The sequence below is a fragment of the Camelus dromedarius genome, chromosome 24, assembly GCF_036321535.1.
Source record: "Camelus dromedarius isolate mCamDro1 chromosome 24, mCamDro1.pat, whole genome shotgun sequence".
Classification (NCBI taxonomy): domain Eukaryota; kingdom Metazoa; phylum Chordata; class Mammalia; order Artiodactyla; family Camelidae; genus Camelus; species Camelus dromedarius.
This window is the reverse complement of record NC_087459.1, coordinates 2,079,403-2,101,886: the sequence shown is the minus strand read 5'-3', so window position 1 is coordinate 2,101,886 and position 22,484 is coordinate 2,079,403. Positions and strand designations below refer to the sequence as shown.

Sequence of the window (22,484 nt, the reverse complement as noted above, 5' to 3'; positions counted from 1 at the left end):
AGTTGAGATTCTTGATTTTTATCTCATTTGAAACATAGCTTAGTTATTTAAAAGATTGGCATCTGATTGGGTGCATAGGATTATACAGAGTTAGCAGATAAGATTTAGTTTCACATTAACGGTATCAGTTTAAATCATATGCTTTGGAAGTGTTGTTCTAGCGCCAAATGTTTATTGATACTCAATTTGAGCGCCAGAGGTTAAAAACAGAGAGCAGGCAGTTTGGTGTGTGAAGGATACAGCTTTTGTTTAAGCCCAAAGGTATGGCTTGTCTCCACCAGAGGTCTCCCATATTTTACTGTTAATGTTTGAAGTATACTGAATTCCCACCAGCTAATTAAAAATCAGCCTGCGATGCCGGTAAGCATTCACTCTGTGAACTAATTTCTGCCAAACGGCCATAAATGTGTCCCCCAGTGTGAAATTTAGACGTTCTTTCCCATCAGAAAAGAGGCATGTGGTTTAGTCCCAACCTCTTCATTTGAGGGAGAAGGAAACCGTGGCCCACCCGAAAGGTCAATTGCCCCAACCGAGGCCACGCAGCCTCTTAAGTGCCCAGATGGGATTCCGACCCAGGCCTCTTCTCGCTCTCAGCTCACTGTTCTCACCAAACCCTGCGTGCTTTTGCCGAGTTGAATTCAGCAAGCTGATTCTATTATTCCTAAGTGCCAGGCGCTCTTCTAGCACTGGATGACTATCGCTTATTCTCCACAGCAGCCATGTAGTACCCTAATCCTATTATCACCCCATTGGCTGGATGGGGCACCTAAGGACTAGCAGGTGGGCAGCAGTGTGCCAAGGTCCCACACCGGCTAGTCTGGCCCATTACCCGTGCTCTTCAGCATGAAACTATACTATCCCAGGAGGCTAAGACTCAGAAGGGACAGACGTAGAGGGAGGACCCAAGCTATGAACCAGGGAGGGCATGTGGAGCCCCTCCAGCCGTTCCAACCAAGATCAGGCAAGGAGCTTGAAACCCCAGAGGACGAGCAAAAAATAGGAGGCTAGCGCTGGGCCACGAGGGTCAGATGCAAGAACGAATCAGAGCCCTCCAGAGAGGAGTAGCGGCTTGACTCGGCCCGAAGCCTGGCTCTCCTCCTCTGCTTGGTCCATTTCTGGGCTTCTTTCAGGGTTCAGCTGAAACTTCACCTCCTGCAGGAAGCCTTCCCTGACCCCTGGGCCGTGTCGGGGGGCCTCCATCTGGCCTTCTACAGCCCCCTAGTCTTTCCCTGCCGTAGCCTTTGTCACATGGTAATGTAATTGTCACTTGTTTGATCTCCCCCACGGATCACAGGAGCTCCTGAGGGGTGAGTCTCTCCCGTCTCTGTGGCCCCCTTTGCCAAGCACACGGTCCAGCATGGAGGAAAGTACCTCCGAAATATCAGAATGAAAAGTCTGAAGTAGTGAAGGGGAGAGGGTGTAAACGGTTCTGTCTACAAAGCCGTTTCCTTCTACCACTATCCTGTCTCTAGAGCAGAGTCCTGGTTGGATATTAGCAAGATAGAACATTCCCTACCCAAGAAGGGCCTTGAAGGTCAAGCTCAGAGCCATTGACCAGAAGAGCTCCCTGAAGTCTAGCCAGCGTCTGTTGGGTGCACAGATCGCCCACACAGTGGTGTTAAAGTCTAAATCCCAGTGGTTTAAACACTTGGGGGAAACACTCTAGCTGATGTTCTCTGCCAGGAGGACTCCCCTCCCTACCACCTCACTCTCCACCCCCACCCAAGGAGGGACAATTCCCTGGGCCAGGATCTGCTCTCTAGAATACCCACTGTGTACTTTTCTGAGGAAGGATCATAAAGAGGAAATCTGAGGGAAAGCGAAGATTTGGCCCTATCTTCAAGAACCTTCTATCCAGAGGAAGAAAGGAGATGTGCTCACATGACCCGTGTAGAGAAAAATCACAAGCCTTTTCTGTACCTCATCTCGTCTGCTCGTCACAGAATCCCTAGGAAGTAAGCAGTGTATCTATTTTTCAGATAAGGAAACCGAGGTTCAGAAAAGCTACCCAGAGCCGGGACCTCCTTCATCCTTGTAGCCAGGTGCCTGGCGCCCAGTAGGCAAATGCTGAGTAGGGAGACTGGTGGAGGAATAAAAGAAGAAAGGGAAAGACAGAGCCTTGATGTGAGCCCAGGGCAGCCTGACTGTGTCCTGGGGAGGGACCCTGAGCAGAGATCTTGTGGTGGGGGGCCTTAAAGGCTTGGGGACCCTCCCCCATCGGCTGCGGGGCTTCTGATTCTGAGTAGGAGGAAGGAGGGAGCCCGGCTGAAAGTCCATTCTGTGTCAGTCTGTCTTGTCGTGCATGGTAAAGAACTTTGGTATTCAAATCTTTTCTTGGAAATCTCAAGTATTCCATTGGGCTGCCTCCGAGTTAGGTAACTTTATTTACTCATGCTAAACAGGGCCATTTGCTGAGAGGAAATTACACAACATACTATGCAAATGTGGCATTCTGGAGCGTGAGTGTCGAGATAAGTGTGGTCGCCAATGTGTTATACAGATCAGATCACCACGATGCCGCTGGTGGCAGGCTGCGGGTCGCTTGATAAGGGAATGTGCCATGCTCTACTTGGAATTGCTGCTCATTTGGATTCTGTTTCTGGTAATTACATTTTCGCTGAGTTGTCTGTCTGTGAACTTTGTTTAGTGCAAAGAAGGAACAAGGAATAAAGCACTTGCAAGTACACTCAAGCAGTCAGAGGGAGCTGCCCCACACATGTCCCGACATGTGGGAACAAGAAAAGTCAAATCCTCACTCTTTGTTCTCCCAAGAAGAGAGTTTCTTGAAATCTCCCAGGGGGGAAAGATGAAGTCATGTGACAGATGTTCTTGGCCGCTTTGTGAAAATCAGTCACGTTAGTTTACTAAACATGGCATGTGCATTTCAAGCAAGAGAAAAACCATCCTCTGGAAGCAGGTAGAACTGAGCCCCAGCAGAGCACTGTCCCCAGTCTGTGGGCACTGGGGACTGGGTGTCTGGCCTTGAAAATGGCACCAGGGCCCTCCCATCAGTTAGTTATTGCTCCTGGGTCTTTTAACAGTTACCAAGACACCAACCATCACACAGTAACTACTTGAATAATTGCCAAATGAGCAAATGACAGACTTACCCAGCCATGTCAATAAAGTGAGCATTGATGTAGTATCCTTGGTGGCCCTGGAATCCACTGGGTGACCTTAAGATTCTAAAATGTTAGAGGGTGGATATAGCTCAGTGGTAGAGCACGTGCTTAGCATACTCAAGGTCCTGGGTTCAATCCCCCGTACCTCCACTGAAAAAATAAAAAAAGGTTTTACAAGTTTAAGAGATGCTACAAAGAACACTCAGGACAGCACACCACTCACATCCAAACTCTTCCTATTAAATTCTTACTCTTCAAACTCGGGAACCAAATAGATTTTCATAATGAGAATTAATAAAAACCTTTGATTGCACAGCCCCAAGTTGTCACACACACTTCCGCATACTTGTGTGACTTTCACAACAACCCTTGGAGGTCAGTTTTTCCCCCAACGTTTCCTTTTGAAAAATTTCAAGCATACAACCAAGTTGACTGGTGCAAGAACACCCCTTGTACCCACCATCCACATTCTACCACTAACAGTCACGTTCCACCACTAACAATGTACTAGATCTCTGACCCTTGAACTGCGTGGGTCCACTTATACATGGGTTTTTTTCAGTATAGGACCTGTATTTTCATTTTACAGGTCTTTAAATTAACTAAGTGTGGGGGAAAGTTTGTGTTAGATTAGAGATCACAGTATGTGGAATCAAAAGAAATAGGATTTAAGTCCTGATTCTGTCCAGAGTGTTTCAGCGTCCTGCCCTTGGGGGAGTCATTTATCAGTGCCTTTGTTTTTGAGGCGGAGAGAGCGGTCTGTGAATTTTCAACGGCACAAGAGGTCAGCGCCCCTAACTCCCTTGTTGTTCAAAGATCAACTGTACTTCTTGTATCACATATCTACTCTTATTCAGCCATCAGTCCATCTTTTCTTTCCTTTCTTTCTTTTTTTTTTTTTTTCAAAGTTAACTGCGGACATCGGTACCCACCTCCCTAAAACCATCAGCATGCATATCATTGAAGGTGAGCAATAAAGTCATTTTATTACCCTGGCCTACAGATGAGGCACCCAAAGCGAAGCCACAAGCTCAGGGTCAACACAGCTAGAAAGTGGCAGAGGCAGGACTCCTCTGCAGACAGCCAGCCCCGATGCCTGGCTCCTAACTGTTCCCTGCAGCTGCCCCTCCCTGTAGAGCTGTGGTTATGAGGGGGAGCAGAGCTGGAGAGCCTCGGCAGTTCTCTCCATAGTGTTTCTTGGGGGAGGAGTGGGTGGAGCGGAGGCTGAAGGCCAGGTCATCAGTGTGGGTTGGGGTAGCCCTGGATCATGGATGAAATATCAGAACCCAGCACTGGGTCACCCTTTCCCTGGGTGATTGCATCTCAGCACATATCCTAATACCTGCATCCCTAATTGCTGCACCCCCTTGCAAACCTGAGGAACACCAGTACCTTCTTCCCTGCATTCTTGGAGGGACCAGACTCATATGCCTGGCAATCGAAATTGCCAAGACCTGCTCTCCATCCAGGAAATATCGCACTTTACAACTGCCCCGTGCCGTGCTGTGCTGGGAAGGAAGGCTTTAGGGAGCTTCAAAGAAGACAGAGTAATTGATTGCTACTTGCAGCAAATAACCCATAAGCTGTTGCTGGGTTGATGGAGAAATGGTTACTTAATTTTCTTCAAAGGATTGATTTGACTGTCAGGAGAAGCAGCCAACCTAATTGAGTGTGTTAGTTCACACCCTTAGTGGGAACAGTCAGATCTCTTTCTCGTTTTGGCTTCAGAACGTCATGGGCCGTGCATGGAGTCTCCTCTTGGTGTTAATCAGGCTTGAGGTTTGGGTGTCACCCATACGGGATCATTCACCTTGGGTGGGTCTGAAGAATTAACCAGGGCCTGATTCCCTGTCGCCCCAGCTCTGCTGGACAACGTTTGAATCAGCGCAAGACTTCCTTTCCTTGGCACTCAGAGTAGCTCCCCAGGAAACGTGTGTAACTTTCTTGTGCCCCAGAATGGCTATAGTTTTCAGTTTTGTACTGGATGTTGATAGACTGGTGACGTTTGGGAGATGGATTCCACTTTCCCACTGGGCATCTGATTGACTGCCTTGTACCCCCAGTGCCTGCCTCCTCCCTCCAGACCCCCCCAGAGAGCCAACTGAGGCCCGATGATTCATCAGTCGCTTCCTAGCCATGCATTACTGGTCAGCTAAGGCCGCTCCCCTCGGCTACATTCCATCATCAGAGAGCCACGTGAGGCTGGCTTTCCCTGGAGTCACTGTCAAAGCTGAATTCAGTGCCACAGTACCTTCTGTGTCTCAAAGGGTGGCCATCTGGCCACTAGTCTCAAGGCTCCAAGGGTCTGGGGCTCAGCCCATTTTGCTCCCACTGTACCTGAACCCCGGGAGCGGCAGGTACCCAGCATGGCAGAAAGGGGAGGACCAGGAACTACCCCTGGAAGGAGCCACTGAATGCCTGGTGAAGGAGGACCTCACCAAGGGCAGCCCAGGGGCACACGGCAGCTTCATACTGTCAGCCCCTGGGGCCTGCCTGCTGTCATTTGACTGTCCCCCTCCCGGACCCAGTCAGCATCCTCCACCCTTGAGAGCTATCCTGAATCACAAATGCCCCCTTTTCTAAGGGAAACAGGGTGTTATGTTTGCTCTGGCTTCATAGCTCACCACTTCATTTGCATCAGTTGTGTGTCCTTGGGGGTGTTACCCGACATCCTGTACCTGTGTCCTCGGGAATCAGTGAACCCACCTCCTAGTGATGCAGGAAAATGGATGGGGAGCGTGAAGAGGGCCGTGTCCCAGGTCTTGGTTGAGCCCCCGGGATGTGCCCTGCCAAGTGTGGGTCCTTGGCTTTGCACAGGAAAGAGTTCAAGTGCGAGCCACCGTTGAGTAAAGGTAGGTTTATTTAGAGAGATTTATACTGCATAGAGTGTAAGGCAAAAGAAAGGCAAGGAAAGAGGTGTGGGAATTGGGTGCTCAGGTTAAAGTAAAAGTAGGTACACACTCCACAGACAGAGTGCAGGCCGTCTCAGAAGAGGAGGGAGTGGAAAAGGCCACTAGGCGTGGTGTTGTCAGTTTTTGTGAGCTCAGTAGCTTCACAGGCCTACAGGTGGGACCATTCCAACTGCCCTGGGGAAGGGGCTGGGATTTCCAGGGATCGGGCCCCCGCCCATTCTTTGGCCTTTTGCGGTTAGCCTTGGGGCTGTCATGGCGCCTGCGGGCATGTTATTTATCAGGCTGTTACAATGAGCACATAATGAAGCTCAAGGTCTCCTAGAAGTCAAACCTCTTAATCCTCAAGGCCAACTAGGAGTTGAATCTCCCACCATTTTGGTGTTAAATTGCTGTCATTCCTTGAGTGGCTGTGCCCTACGCCTTCCCTCCTGTCTCACTAGGATCCCGGAAACTTGTCAAATTGGAGCTCAGCACCTGGTCCACAGGAGCACTCGATAAAGGCTGGTCGTGGTGTCAGCAGCGTCATAGAACTGCTGGAGGCAGGGGATGGGCGTGCCCCTCTCCAAAGACTCAGCCCTGACAGTCTTTCAGCACATGGCTTTAGAGGACCAAAACTCATGAATGGCATGGAATTCCCAGCAGAGGCAGCCACCAACTCCAGGGCAAGTCAGCGATCCCCTTAGCTCGCCCTGCAAGAGCCCACAGGCCACTGCGGTTTCTTCCTCACTGATCCCCGGCATACCTGCAGATCTGGAAGAGAACCCCAGTCTGCTCTAGAACCCGTATAGGGGCCAGGACCACGCATTCCTTGCAAAAGGAGTCACGTGCCTTTCTGCTCACAAAGGAAATCCCGCTGTCCTGTTGGCTATGAACTTTCCCTGTGGGATGATTATCTTTGGAATCCCAGGGTGAGTCTGCCTTTCTCAAGGAATTTGTACCTCCTTCCCCGCCCTTCCAGACCTCTGATTAACAACACGTGCCTGAAAGACTTGGTAGTATTTACAGAGTCAGTAATCTAAACTCAAGCTGTGATGGTGTTCCAAGAATTGGCCCTAAAGCCCAGGGCATTGGATTTCAAAGCGCTGGAATTCAGCTAGCCTGGAAATCCCACCGTAAGGATAAAGGCTTCGATTCTAAATGTATTTGGAGGCACCAACGCCAAGAATTAAATTATGGTATTGGCATCCATATTTTACCAGGGAGGGATTATTTAAATACAGCAAAAGTCAATCAGCCCCATTTATTGCTCAGTAATGAGCTACGGCCTGTCAGAGGGAGTTGTGGAGGAAGGCTTCAGCCCAGGGGCTAAAAAGACAGCTGTTGAGAAGGGAAGGCCTTTGCCTTCAAAACAGGAGGACCAGAAGATGTTAGCATTCCTCCATCCAGTGGATAAATACTTCTCCAGCACCTGCCACTGCCCAGTCCCCTCCTGGGGGTGCAGCAGTGAATGGGACAGGTCAAGTCCTGCCTTCTTGGGGCCTGCAGCCCACAAAGGGGACCAGGCAGGAAGGAGTAAAAGGGATCATTGGAGACTGGCGGGCAGTGGGGTGCGGTAGCGGGCTCAGGTGGGTAGATGTGGTGGAGAGTGACTGGGTGGGTGGGGCAACCACGGGCGAGGGCCCATCACCCCACAGGAGTTCTGAGAACCGAAAACCGTGATTCATTTTCTCCCTCTGAAGAGCCTCGCTTAGTCTAGAGCCAGCATCCAGCAAGTGTGACTTTACCGCAGGCAGGCCAGAGAGTCAGGGCGCTTCCAGGCAACAACCACTGCTGCTGAGGACCAGGCCCACGCTCATAATGGAGATGGGTGCTGGGCGTGGCCCCAGGCGCTCGGTCCTGAGGTGGGTTATAAGTAACCTGAGCCACAGAGAGGGAGGAGGCTTGCCTGGGGCCACACAGCTTTTAGTGGCAGAGCTGAGATTTAAACCCAGGTCTATGTGGCTCCAAAACCTATGGTTTTCACCCGGCCACATTGCCCTGATTCTGAACTTCATGGCAAGGGGGCTCTTTCGTGTTTTTTCCTTTCCTTTCCTCTCCTCTCTCCCAACAACTTAAACTTCTGTTGGAAATGACTACACTCCTTTCCCTTCATTCTGCTGAACACTGCAGGACCTTTTTATGCATCCCAAGTCAGCAGCCCTGGGCTGTTTCTCCAGGCTGGTCTTCCACAACATGGTGTGCAGCCCCTTGGTAGTGCTGGAAGAGTTTTAGAATTTTAAGCGTGCCTGGGTACAGCACTAAATTACAGTAAATCACAGCTGCCATCATCTGTTGCTGAGTAACAATCTGCCTTAAAATTCAATGGCTTAAAGCAACTGCAGTCATTCATTTTGCTCACGGTTCTGTAATTTGCCCAGGGCTCAGTGGGACTCGCTCATCTCTGCTCCACATGGCATCAGCTGGGAGCTGGGGGCTGTGGGCCTGGGGCCTTGGTTTCTCCAGTCGGTGTCTCATGGCTGCTTGGGCTTCCTCACAGCATGGTGGGGAGGTTCCAAGAGCCTCTTTATGACCTTGCCTCAGAAATCATACGGGATCACCTCCAGTGTACTCTGTTGGTCTAGGCAGTCACAGAGCCCCCCCCCCCAAGTTCAAGGAAAAAGGACATAGATGCCACCACTTGATGGGAGGCAGGTCAAGGTCACACTGTAAGAGCATGTAGGATGGGAGATACTGCCCTGGCCGTCTTTGGAAAGTATAGTCCACAAGAAAATCCATTTCAGTGCCCCTCAGGTCCTTTCTGTTACAATCAGGGAGAAGGTCTCAGATCGCTATTAGTTTGTCTTAAAACTTCTCTAACTCTTGGAACTCCCTTTTTATCAAAAGAATAGTCTTTAGGCTATAATTTTAAAAAGGGTCTTCTTAATCTATTTTCATGGTCACCTTATTTATTGTAATTAACTCTAGTTTTCCACTCATGGTAATGATATGAAGTTTCCCTTTAAAATAAATGTATTTTAGGAACACCACAGGTGCTTTCAAGAGAAAAATCAAACACAAGTTCTACTTTCTGCTATAGATTTACCCTCCCATGCTCATATGAATAAGGATGCTCCTTTGCTGTAGCAAAAGCTTATAAGCTACCCACATGGCCATCAGCTGGGGAGCTGTCAGAGCATCCAGAGTCATGCCTACAGCGGGAGAGAACGCAGCTGTGAAAAAAGGTGAGGTGTTAGTCTATGGGTGCTGCTGTGTCACCAAGATGCGTGCTTCAATGGCAAAAGCACAACGCGGAGGGAGTGTGTGGCATGGCATGCTACCATTTGCGAAAGGCCAGGCGGCGAGGATGTAGCTACATGTACACTTGGAAACGCACAGGGGTCGGATAACAAGAAATCAGTAGTGGTTGCCTCTGGGGCGGGGGACGGGAGATTTACCACCCGCTGTAGAAAATTTAACACCTTTGTAAATGGGAACATAAGAATGTGTTTTCTATTCAAAGAGATTGATGAGCTTAGTATTTGTAAATAACATAAAATGGCAAATCTCCCCCCCTTTCAAGTAAATGAAAGGCAGTGCCTGGCAGTAGGAGGAACATGTCCCCTCTCCCTGGAGTGAGGTTCTGCTAGGGGGCACAGAGCACCTTCATGGTCTTGGGGTGAGATGAAGCATCTGGCATCCCACCTGCTCTGCCCGTAGGGTTCGTCCCTCCCCAAGTGGAGGCTTGGTCTACATGATGTTGTATGGTCCCCAGTCCGAGCATCCCTGCCGGCCCTTGAGCCCCTTGAGGCAAGGCCAGGCCTCATTCTTCACGGTCTGGTTCCCTAATACAGGGTCTAACACCCACATGTTTGTTGAACTGGACGCCAGAGCTCTTCAGCTCACACATCTGGCCGCTTTGGAAACGTGCACACCTGTGTACCAAGAGGTGCTGTCAGAGAGCCCTTGGTGTCTTGCCATCGCCCTGTCCTCGATGATCGTCACCGCCTTCAGGCTCAGGGAATGTTGGACGGCCGACATCTGGGCCTGGAGCTGCTTCCCAACCCTGCCTGGGCCCCAGACAGACCTGAGGCCCTGTGTATACGAGTGGGGGAAGAGAGTCAGTTTTCTCTTTATTTAATTTTAAGTACACAAATAACATACCTCTTTGAAAAATCGGAACATTGCATATAAACTAAAATGACCTGACCCTGCACCCCTAGTCCCACCCACTCCCCTCCAAAGAGGTAATCACTCTGCACCCTGCCAGACGTTTTCTTAAATTTTTCTTTTACATACACATGCTCCAGTCCACAGAAAATATACAGTATCATTTTGTGTGGTTTAATTCTACACAAATTGTGTCTTACTGCATGTGTCATGCCACAGCTTTTCCCATTGAACAGTACGTTCTTGAGATTAACCATGTTGAAATAGCTAGAGATCTCATTCATTCCTTATCATTGCCTTATGATTTTGCACTGAATAAATGTACACTTAAGAGCTTCCTTTTCTTACTGGACACTTGGGTCATTTCAGAGCCAAATCCTGCCTTCAGCATCCTTGTTCGCGTCTTTGGCCCACACCAGTGTTTTCCTGGGAACATACCAATAACTGGGTCATACGGTGTGAAACTTTCAGTTTTAATAAATAATGCTAATTTGCCCTTCAAAATGGCTGTGTTAATTTATTCTACTAGCAGCATTTGAGAATGTCCGGTTTCCTATGGCCTCACCAATACCTGACATTATCAGGCATCTTTATTTTTGCCACCCTGGTGCTATCTTGTTTTAGTTTGCTTCCTGATTTAGCATGAGGGTGAGCCCCTATGTGTGCGTCTGTCAGCTGGCCCTGTTTTCTTGTCTGTGAATGGGCTGTGGGAGTCCTTCATATCTGCTGCTTTATTCATCTTTTGCCTCTTAGAGATACTTTGCAAATATTCCTCCAGTCTGTTTATAAAGTTGTTTGTTATCGTGAGCTGAATTTTAATTTTGATGTAGTCAGTTTGTCAATCTTACATTTATTTATTTCTATATATTGATTCTTATTTTTGTTAAAAGAAATCCTTCCCTGCCCCTGAAGTTATGTGAATATTCTCCTACGTTTCCTGATAAATTTTTGCAAAATTTTTTTAAAAAGAGTCCGAGGTTTTACCTCTTTTGAAATAAAGCTAGTGGGGGAAGGGCGCAGGAGACTCAGGTGGGCTGTGAGATTTGGACAGCGCCAGTACACAGGTGACCTGTCACTTCCACTGGCCTCGGCTGGCCACAGGCCAGTCCTGAGAGGCAGGCAAGGAGGCTCATGAGGCTGCCACACACCCCAGCTGCCTGCCGCGGAGTCCTCCCCACGTGCCTGCATCCCTCCCGGACCTCGGTACCCAGCACGGCTCCCCCCGGCTCAGAGTGAAGTCCACAGGTGCCTGCTTGCAGGCAGCAGCAGCAGGACTTAGATTGTGGGCAGAGTCAGTTCCATCAGCCAGGAATGCCCACAGCCAGCGTGCGGAGCAGCCGAGGCGAGGGACGAGGTGGCGAAGGCATTTCCTAAGATGACGCCCCAGAGACCCACAAACACTCGAGTCACCCCAACCAGCCCTACCTTGATCTCTCTAAAGGATGCCCAGAAGCCCTTCTGTTTAGTCCGCAGAAGCCGCTTCATTTCTCCTTAACTGCCCCCACAGCTTCTGAAAAGCCAGGGGCTCCCTCCCTCTCAGAGCTGTCCTGTCTCATTGGTGACGGTTGCCTTTTAGTTTTCTTATGAAATCTCTCACGGGGCTTTGATGTCTCAATTGCGTTTCTGAAAGTTGTTCCGCTTTGGGGTTTTGTCCTTCCTTTTTTGTTCTTTGCGGCGGAGGTGGTAGGTCTTTTTTACCTCCTGAAGCCCCTAAGGCCTCTGGGCTTTATGAGGGGGTTGCCTGCCGACAAACCTCACTGCCACCAACACCTTGGCTGTGCCCGCTTTCCCGGGCCTCACGCGCAGAGGAATGTGGGAAAAGAAGAGCCAGGTTGTCCTGTTTGCAGGGAGAGGGGAAGAGAAAGAGGGGAAAAGGAAAGAAAAGGCATCTTGTATTAGTTTTCTATCTTTAAAAAGTAAAAGATTCTCATTGGGAAACAAGTTTCTAAGTATTGAATAAAGGAAATAAACCCTGCCTACCACAAAGAAAATGTTGGTAAGAATGAGTATGATGACTTGCATTTCTGATAGTGCAGAGGACCAGATGTCTTCTGTATGGAACTAAAGATTGTGGATAAAGTAATTTTTAGAAATCTTTTTAAATACTTGGCTGGACTTTTGGGAAAGGGAGGAAGTTTCTTGCTCTAGATAATGAGAACGTGCAATCCCAAGAGTCAGGCCTGTCTGGTGCTGGTGTTTGCCGTGGGGTGTCTGGCTGTGCTGGGGAGAAAAGACAGAAACACAAGGCCTGTCCGAGCTGAGAGGATGGACCGGAAGACATCCCGTGAAGCCAGGATCCCAGATGGGTTATGCTCTCAGGGGGTTAAACTGAGCTGGAGCAGGAGGGGGGCAGGGGGAGAGAGGAGGCAGAAGAGAGGGAAGAGGAGAAATGCACCTTAGATCTAAATGAAAAGGAAACATAGAAGGAGGGGGACTTTGGCAAACATCTGAGTCCACGTTTATCACATGTGTTTGGAGCCAGAATTTTTACTGTCTGTGTTACCATCCTCCCACCACCACTGCTAATAGATTGAAGCCAGGTTTTAGGTTACAGAACGTATTGGGGTGATGAAGGTGCTCTACAACGGGAATATCACAATGCACAGCTGTAAATTTACTAAAACTCAAACCGTACGCTTAAAATGGGTGAATTTTATGGTATATAAATTATACCTCAATAAAGCTGTTTAAGAGGAAAAAATGTGCCCACCATTCTTCTAATCAGAGACATCTTTTAATGTTTTAGTGTATTTCTCTGCACTTTTATTTCTTTGTGGGGATACTTTCTTTAAAACATATCAAAATCATAGTAGTAAAGCTTTTAATCTCTTGTTTCTTTTAAAATTATAATGTCTTGTCCAATCTCATAGCAGTTATTTCTAAATAGGATTTTTTACTTGGGTTTTTAATATGCATTTCAGAAGTACATCTCGAATACCTTCTCATTCTAAAACAATTTGAAACAATACAGTGGTATATAGGGCAAAAATTAAAGTTCTGTTGTTACTCACACACACACACACACACACACACACACACACTTTCCCACCCCCAGTTCTCACTTCCCTCCTCAAAGGTAACCACAGTTCACAGTTCGGTTAAATATGATTTTTAAATGGGTATATAATTTTCCATATGCTGGGGAAAAAAATCATACTCAAATGGTTCCCCTATTTGGGGGCATTTAGGTTGTTTCCTGGTTAGTTCAGCTTTTCTTTTAAAACAGACTGCCAACGATCTCGTGGGAGGGAACTCAAAGCAGACCGTAGATTTAATGGTCCTGTATTACTCTGGTGATTTCAGAGCTATCAAAGACAGGCACTGAATTAGACATCAAATCTGGGAATAGCTTCCAGGTAAGAGAAGGGACCACGCGGAGGCTGAGGATGCCATGCTAAATGCTGTACCTGTCTGTTCTCATTGGATGCATCAAACATCTCAAGCTAGGGGACATTATTCCCATTTTACAGATGGGAAGCCGTGGTTTAGAGGGGCCAAGTGCTTTGCCCAGGATCACACACCATCTAGTGTAGAGCTCAGCTCTAAGTGGCCAGACACCAAGCTGAGGATTTGGTGATTCTATAACCGATCAAGGGACTCTTCCTTTCCCATCTTCACTAAATTCAGGCCCCATCCACCAACGGCCTGCAGGGAAGCCCTAAGTGTTACTGGGATTCTCAGTTTGTTGGTTGTTTTTTTTAGCTGCAGTTCACCAGTGCCTAATATGCAAGTTAACATTGTACTGATGCTTTATGTGCTTTCTGTCAGTCAGTCCTCACAAGCAGTGCTTTGACATGGGATGGGCGTTAGCCCCATTTTTCAGATGAGAAATCTGAAGCCCAGAGAGGTAGAGTAAATTGCCCAACATAACTCAGAGGAGGGTATCAGACCGGGTGTGTGTGGCTCCCAGCCCGGGCACCGACACTAAGCTGTGCTACCTGGCAGAACATGAGTCAGCTTGAGCGTCTCCATCAGGCTGGACAGCGGACTGCACCTCACTCTGCTCTCTGTCCCCCTCCTCCCAGACAACAGCGACCTGATCGCATGCACGGTGATCACCAAGGATGGCGGCATGCTCCAGCGGTTCCTGGCCGTCGATATTTACCAGATGAGTTTGGTGGAGCCCGATGTGTCCAGGCTTGGCTGGGGAGTGGTCAAGTTTGCAGGCCTTCTGCAGGTACGATGGCCGAGAACTCCGGGAACTCTTCTCGGTTGACTGTGTAAACACCCACAAAAGTTATCATCTTTACAGTTAATTTCTAATGAAACTGGGGCTACATGAACAGGTTTTCATGGAAAAGGGTTCAAATACTTCCCAGGTAAGGGCCAGATCCTTTTCGCTTAAAACCCATTCTTACTCCCCTCCTGCATTATCAGTATGATCCTCCCAGATACGGTGCTCTGCCAAGTGCAGAGATAAATATAACTCAAAGTACTGTTTTTAAACATTATACACATCTCCTTGAGAGGTGGGGGGTGTGAGTGTGTGTGTTTTTTATACTGTCACATTGAATGTATTCTAAATTTCGGTTTTTTCACTCAATGACTATTTTGGAAAGCTGACTCTGTTAGTATGTGCAGACTGGTGTCCTTTTAACTGCTCCCTGACCACACCAAGGCAGGGTTTACCAGTGCCCTTTACCCATTTCTAGCTTTTTACCTTTACAAACGGTGCTGCTATGAACAGAATTGTCCTTACTTCCTTGTGCACTTGGGCCAGGGTTTCCCTAGGCAGATACCAAGAAGCTGGGATACACCTATTTCCTCTCTAAAATTCCTCTCTGAAATGATTATTGCCACCAGTGATTTATGGAAGTTCCCTTACCCTCCACCACTCCTACAGACCTAGGCTTTAAATTGCCAAATGCCAGGCTGGGGTTTGGGTTTTCTTACTGTTTGTCTAAGCAATGGGTGTAATGCCAGCTCGTTGATCGAACAGAGCATAAAACCAGATGAACTGAAAACAATCTTGCAGCTCACACCCCGTGCCAGGCCCTGAGGCCCTGGACGTTCAGCAGACTCTTCCAGGCCTGATTTGTCCTGTGCTGAGTCCGTTTCCTTGCTGGGCAGTCCTGGTTGCTGGCAAGGCTTGGCCCGGGGCTGACCCACGTCCGCCGCTCCAGTGTGACCCACTCTCCAAGAAGACCACCCACGTGTTTGAAGATGCTGTTGCAACCATTTTCCAGCCTCCTCTTTTTCAAGATCTTTCCATTCAAAAAAAAAAAAAAAAAGAAAAGTCTTTTTACAGAAGGTGATGTGAGAAGCTACTATCTGAAGAATCTCTCATTTTAAAGAAGACTTCCACGTAAGAGATTGTCCATTAGGTGACCTAGTATTTCTTATCTATCTCGGCTTATGATCCATTTCCTTTAGAATTTAGTGTCAGGAAAGTGTTTTTCTCCCTCAGAGGATTAACACATGTCGTCCATCAGATAACGAAAGCCACATAAACCTCTCCTTTTGGTCATCTTCCAGGAGCTGCTGTTTGTCAGGCCGTTAATACGTGCCAGGTGCTCCGTTTTAAAAGCGTAGTATCTCATCTAATCCCCACTGCAACATTTCGGTGGCGGTATTATGTCCAGAGAGCCGGTGCCAGGTCTGATGCCTGTGAACAGTAACCATCTTGCTTCATGGGTTTTTTTCAACGTTTTCCCGTGTCCCTCTCTTGTCTCCTGCTTTTGTCTCAAACCTTAGTGGGAAGCTGATTTTTTTTTTCTTTTGGGAGGGAGGGGAATTAGGTTTGTATATTTATTTGTTTGTTTATGTATTTATTTAATGGAGGTACTGGGGATTGAACCCAGGACCTCATGCATGCTAAGCATTCCCTCTGCCACTGAGTTATATGCCCTCGCCTCCCTGGGAAGCAGATTTCCTTACACAGAATCCATTTGAGGCTTTAGATTGGAGTTGTCTTTACGATACTTGCTATCCGTGAGTTCCTCTCCACTTTTCACGTATAACTTTCTTCAAATATTTGCTAAGTGGCTTCCCCCAACCCTGTCTCGGAGTTAGCGTTTACCTTTAGGGACCAGGAATTCTTGAGAGATGTGCAGATGGAAGCCAGCGGTGCCCCCTACCTAGGAGAAGCACGGGAGGAGTTGTTCTATAAAGATGAACGGAACCTGTTCTGCCCACTTTATAGAACGCCAAGATGAGTGACTACATGGAAGCTCATGCCAGAGGGGACTAGGAACTTCGATTTGCCATCTCGGGTTTTTTCTCAGAAGCAAGAATTATTGGAGTTTGACTGCTGGCTTCCCCAAAGCCCCCTGAAGAGGCCAATGTCCCGTGTGTTCACTTGAGACTCAAGTCCTCACTGGGACAGGACCAGCTACCAAAGTCAACATCAGCAACTTGAGCTCTCCGTACTTCCCACCCCGTCCTCTCCCGCCAGGCCTGACCTGGTTTGTGTCCATCTTTGACTTAGACTTGGGGGGGGGGCCAATGGTTTATTTCAAAGCAAAAGCAAAGTACAGTCTGGGAGGCCTCTCTCTAGATGAGACACGGATCCATAGCTTCTGAGCAGCTACCCACCCCTAACCTAACGGACACCCTCTCTTTGGCCTCCTCCCCCGGCAGGACATGCAGGTTACCGGCGTGGAGGATGACAGCCGCGCCCTGAACATCACCATCCACAAGCCTGCGTCTAGCCCCCATTCCAAGCCCTTCCCCATCCTCCAGGCCACCTTCATCTTCTCTGACCACATTCGCTGCATCATCGCCAAGCAGCGCCTGGCCAAGGGCCGCATCCAGGCGAGGCGCATGAAGATGCAGAGGATAGCTGGTGAGTGGTGGCCCCGGCAAAGTGTCCCCCGAGTCACCAGGGCAGAAGCTGTTCGAGTGGTTCTCACGTTGACCTTTGGAACCCTCAAGACTCCTCTAGAGGAGGACACATGCAGTTCAGGAATCAGTGGTGTTTTAGGGAGAAAATGAGAATTTTCTCAGAATTTCCCATTTCCTAAATGTTTAATTTCTAGAGGGTCTCCAGGGCTGCTTGGAAGCGAAGGTGAGCCCTCCCTACCAGGCCCGAGGCCGTGACAAGGTAGCCATCAGTGTGGGACAGCGATTCTCACTCCTGCGCACAGAAGTTCTCTAGCCTATGTTTTACAAAGTGCTTTTCATTCCTCTACCACCTCTGATCCTTAAACCCTTGAGATGAACGGAACCTGTTCTGCCCACTTTATAGAAGGGTAAACTGAAGCTCAGTGACTTGCCCAAAGCCACATAGACAACATAGTCTGCAGAACCCAAAGCAGAACTTCCTCCACTAAAGACCATCCCTTCCCTCCTCTTCATTCCCCGCTCTCATAAGAAGCAGCCCTGCTTGGGAAGGGGGCCAAGAAGCAGCACTGAATTTGGAAGTGTCATTTTACATTGTACAGAGATTGTAGTAAACTTGTGAGGAGGCCCTACGCTGCCCAGTGTCAGGAAGGCTCCAGCTTTCTTAGAAGGGAAGGCACTGAAACGAGGGCATTCCCTTTGTCAGGGAGGAAGACACAGTGTTCTTGGGGGAAAACGTATTCTATCAACTCCTAAAATCACAAACAGCCTTTCTTAAAGAAACCAGTGCCTTTCAGTTCAAGCACCAGTGGTCATTCTGGTGTGGTCACTGGGAGGCTTTCCACCCCATGGTGGTAGATGGGGAACTTTCTTGAGGAGTTACCTAAAAATAAACACCTGGAGGTCAGGGTTTCTGGGTATCGCAGATTCAGTTATTTCCTGCACATGCCCCGTGGATTTGCCCAGGCCTGCATCCCACAGTCCTCATCTTATTTCTCACTTAGCTGAAACTTGGCCTCCAGAATCATTACAGAAGCATTTTGTAATGTGCAAAGTGACTTAAATCATTCAGTCCTTTCCTTTAAGATTTATTTCCAGAGGGTTTTTTTGTTGTTGTTGCTGTTTAATGTAAAGCAATTTCTCACAGCTGGCATGAAGGCTAAATATTTCATCGGAAAATTGAGAATTATGCTGTAAAGTGGCTGTTAGAACTAACGCCTTAGGTATTTCTTAAATTGATTTTAAAAAGCCCCTTCAAATTGCTGTATCGTGAGATTTGTGTGTGGAAGGGAGAGCAGCAACAGTGACAGATACACACACGCTCATGAATATACAGGCACAGTGCGTGTGCGTTCTCTCTCACACACTCCTTCCCACACGCATCGATGTGAACTTTCACAGCAGAAGTGGCCCCATTTGCTCTGGGGTCTGAAACTATACCCAAGGCTAAGCCTTCATAAGGATCTTCTGTGTGAAGCCGAGAATCCGAAGTGAAGAAAGTCCTGGCATTCATCTTGAACCCCTCACTAGGCACTGCTTGGGTTTTGAGCCTCAGGCAGGACCCTTGGTGTCCAGCTCAAGGCTGCCAGCCGCCTGCTTAGCATCACCCAAGGGATGTGCCTGGCAGGGCCACAGCCCTCTCGCCACCCAAAGTCTCATCGCATACACTCCCATCCCATATGCTGAGCACAAACCACGGGTTTGTTTGAATGCAGCCCTCCTGGACCTCCCGATCCAGCCGACGACTGAAGTCCTGGGGTTTGGTCTCGGGTCCTCTTCCGCCCAGCACCTGCCTTTCCGTTTCTACGACCAGTGCCGCCGGGGCAGCAGCGACCCCACAGTGCAGCGCTCTGTGTTTGCGTCTGTGGACAAGGTACCAGGTAAGCCGGCCCTACCCTGTGCCACCTCCTGTCCCTTCCAGCGAGTGGGAGAGGGGTGGCTCCAGGACTTTCTCAGTCTTAAGCCTGTGTAGGCTTCCCTTCTCCTCTCAGAAATCCAGTCAGTGGGAAGCACCAGTTTCTTAGAATTTATCCACACCTAACACAAGATTAAACACAAGCCCCAGAAAGAAATCTTGGCTTTCTCTTTGGTGTTCTGCCTCCTGGGTTTGGTTTTCCAGAGATTTGTTAAAGATGTGGAAGCACTTCTCAGAATTAAGATGAAAAGATTTCTTAGAAATTTCTTGGAAATGCTTAGATTATTAGTAATGAGTTTGTGGGAGAGTAGTTTCCTTCTCCGCATAGGATGACTAGAAAGAGCTAGTGTGTGCGGTCCCTGTTACAAACCCTTGAAGAAGTGAGACTTCAGAAGAAGGTCCTGCTGCCCACGGGGCGGCTGCCACTGTCTTCTTCCAGGGAACCTCTCTTCCTACTTTCACCAAAGCGTGTCTCTAACTTTCCTCCCCACCTCTCCAAAAGAGAAACATGAATAGAAAGTTCAAGGCTGGCTTGGTGGAGCTGACAGTACTGCTTCTCCAGAAGGGCAGGCGGGCTGCCCCTCCCTGTTCTGGCATGTCTGCTTCAAGTAAATCCATGTACACCCCAATTCCTTGAAAGAGAACCTTGCTCTTGGTTACGAAACTCCAGAAACTGGCCAAGCAGTCCCCTGCACCTTCACCCCTCCACCGTTAGGGCTTCGAACTTCCGCTGTAAGGGTTGCAGAATGTTTTCAAAAGCAGTCATTCGTTTGAGAACAAAATGGGGTCAAGAGAACCTGACCCAAATCAGGGTCGCCTTTTCCCTTCCACCCCATGATTCATTCTGTTTTTGTTCTTTGATTGGATTAATTCATTTCAGAAATACAGTATATACTATATAAACATACGATTTTTAAAAATCCAAACGGGATGTGATAAAATGAAAAATAAGTCCACTTGGCCCCAGAAGTGACCATTGTTAACAGTTTCTCGCATATCCTTCCAAAACCATTTTGCTTGTCTGTTTTTACGCCCGGGGTTATGCCGTGTATGTGATTCTACCTCTTGCCGTTTTTACTTACTGACAAGTCAGTGTTACATGTAAGCAGGTGCGAGTCGACTTAATAGCTCATTAACTGTTTATGGCATTTTCTCCTATGGTTGGACCAAAAACAAATCTTTCATAACATTTCGTGTTGATGGACATGGGGGTCATTTCCAGTGTTTTGCACCCCTGGTGTCACAGTGAACATCCCCAGGGTATCTTTGTGTAAGTGTGCAAATCTCATGTGTCTGTGGGATAAATTCCCAGCAGTGGATCTGGGAAAAGTATTGAGGAACCCAGCAAGTCAGAGGGGAGGTTTTTCATCCTGATGTGTGTAGTCCCAGCATGTGCTCTGGAGAAAGCGTGCCAGTTCACGCTACCGCCCGCAGCCTGGGACTGTTTTCATTCTTAAATCCAGTCTTGGGCTGCAAGACTGTTTGTAGCCCTGCTTCTGTTTTTAACTGTGGAATGTGAGTTGATTCTGCCTGCTTGTGGGTCCGGAGGGCTCTTTTGTTAAAAATTCTCCGGATTGCTTCACCTTCCGTAGAGGTGGTTTTTAAGTAAATGTAAGTGATGACCATGAATCTACGTTAACTAAATACGGATTGGCCTGGTAAGAAATCATTTCTTTTTTCCTTTCTTTTCTCTCTCTCCCTCTCTTTTTTTTTAACACACGGTTCTAATTTTATTATATGTCTATAAGCACTGCTTTGTAATTTTTTAAAAGTGAAATATAATTGATATATAAGATTGTATTAGTTAAGAAATCATTTCTTCCGGGTCATCAGGGACTCTGAGCTCAGGAACTAATGGGTTAAGGAGAAAAGCCCAGTCCTTATTTCCGCTCCATCATCTTTGGAACAAGGCAAGTGTAAATTCCAAATGTCACATTCTCTGGCATTGGCATAATCATCTCTCTGTTTGCAGGATGCTTTGCAATGATTTATTACTTACTTCTCCCACCTTGCTTGGGCTCCAGGGGTGCTGACGGTGTAACGCTGCCAACAATAGCCCAGGCCTGCCTTGCAGGAGGGTTGATGCAGCTGGAATGCCCAGTGTCCTCTTGCTAGTCCCAGGGTCGGAGTATATGAGGTTGGGCTAATGGGGACTGTGGCAAGTCAAAGGTAGCCCCTGAAAGTGGCTGTCTGCCCCTCGGCTGTGTCTCTGCCCTGACATCCCCCTGGAAGTGCCACTCAGGTGGGGAGCAAGGCCGGGGACATTTGTACAGATGTGCTCCCCAGGGTGACTGCTCTGGGCCCTTGGGTGGAGAGGCCTCACTGGCTGCCCTCCAGGCCTCGTCTGAGCCAGAGATGTGACCTAAGAGCGAGTTGAAACCACTGAGCCTTAGCGTGACTCCGAGAGATGGGAGGGAACTCTCCTGCCCCCGGTCCCAGCTCCTCACCACCTGTAGACTCAGTAGAGGGGCCCCCACAGCCACCCGGCATCTTGGAATCATCCTTAATTCTTCTCTTCCCTCTCCCACACCCACTGGCCTGCTCTGCCTCTGGAACACACCCCAGCTTTCCTCCCCTCCTGGCCGCCAGCCTCTCCCCTAGATCGTGGCAGCCGCATCCTCAGTATTCCCAGCTTCCAAACTCATCCCCTGCCTTCCATGCAGACAGAGAGATCTTTCTAGAGCCTAAATCGGAACATATCATGCCCCTGCCTGCAACCCTCCAGTAGCTTCCCATTGCACTCAGTACCAAATCCAGATGTCTCACTCTGCCCTTGTGTGATCGCTGTAGAAGGGCCCCAGCAGGCCTCTGAGATGCAGCTCCCCCAGCCTTCACGCCATCCCCCACCCCCGCCGTACCACCCCTGCTGCTCCTCCAAGTCAGCACTTCTCGAGAGTTTTGGCCTCAGGACCCCTTTATTCTCTGAAAAAGTATTGAGGAACCCAACAAGCTTAGTTTGTATGGACTCTATCGATATTTCGGGCATTAGAAATTAAAACTGAGAAATACTTTGAATATTTACTTATTTTAAAAATAATAATAATCCATCCCACATAAACATAAGAACAATAACTCTGTTTTCGAAAACAAAAAAAGTTAATAGTTATTATTTTTGCAAGTCTCTGTAATATCTGGCTTAATAGAAGACAGCTGGATTCTCCTGTCTGTTTCTGCTTTCAATCTGCTGTGACAGAGTATGTTGTGTGGCCTCTGGAAGACTCCTCTGTATACTCCTGGGAGAATGAACGTAAAAGGAAAATGCTGTCTTCTTATTTTCATGAAAGTTCTGACCCTGGGAGGCCCTCCGGGTTCCCCCGGCCAAGCTTTGGAACCACTACTCTAACTCACTGAGCTCTCTCTTTCCCCAGGGCCTTTGCACGGAATACTCTTCCCCAGACCTGTGTGTGGCTACTTCCTACTGATTCCTCATGCTTCACTCTGCATGCTGCCTCCTCAAAGAGGCCTTTCCAGATCACCCCCCTAACAAAAGTGACCCCCGTCACATCAGCCTGGTTTACGTTCTCCGTGGTCCTGGGGCTCCATATGTGTCTGACATGTTTGTGGACCTTTCTCCTCCATGGAGAATGTCACTTCCACGGGGACCTGGAGTGTCCCATTCACTGCTGTACCTCAGCACCTAGCGTGGTGCCTTCGTTCAATATTCGTTGA

The 22,484-nt window shown here is 48.4% G+C and overlaps 1 protein-coding gene across 7 annotated transcripts in view; it reads left to right on the top strand.

Annotated features, from left to right (window-relative positions):
* The window catches only part of CLEC16A (C-type lectin domain containing 16A), a 196,249-nt gene that overhangs the window by 128,327 nt on the left and 45,438 nt on the right, over positions 1-22,484 (top strand). For all 7 annotated transcript variants that reach the window (XM_064478181.1, XM_064478180.1, XM_064478179.1 and 4 more), the window contains 3 exons: positions 14,146-14,297; positions 16,700-16,904; positions 18,616-18,780. In XM_064478181.1, coding sequence (XP_064334251.1) covers positions 14,146-14,297; positions 16,700-16,904; positions 18,616-18,780 — 522 coding nt within the window. The remainder of the gene's footprint in view (positions 1-14,145; positions 14,298-16,699; positions 16,905-18,615; positions 18,781-22,484) is intronic.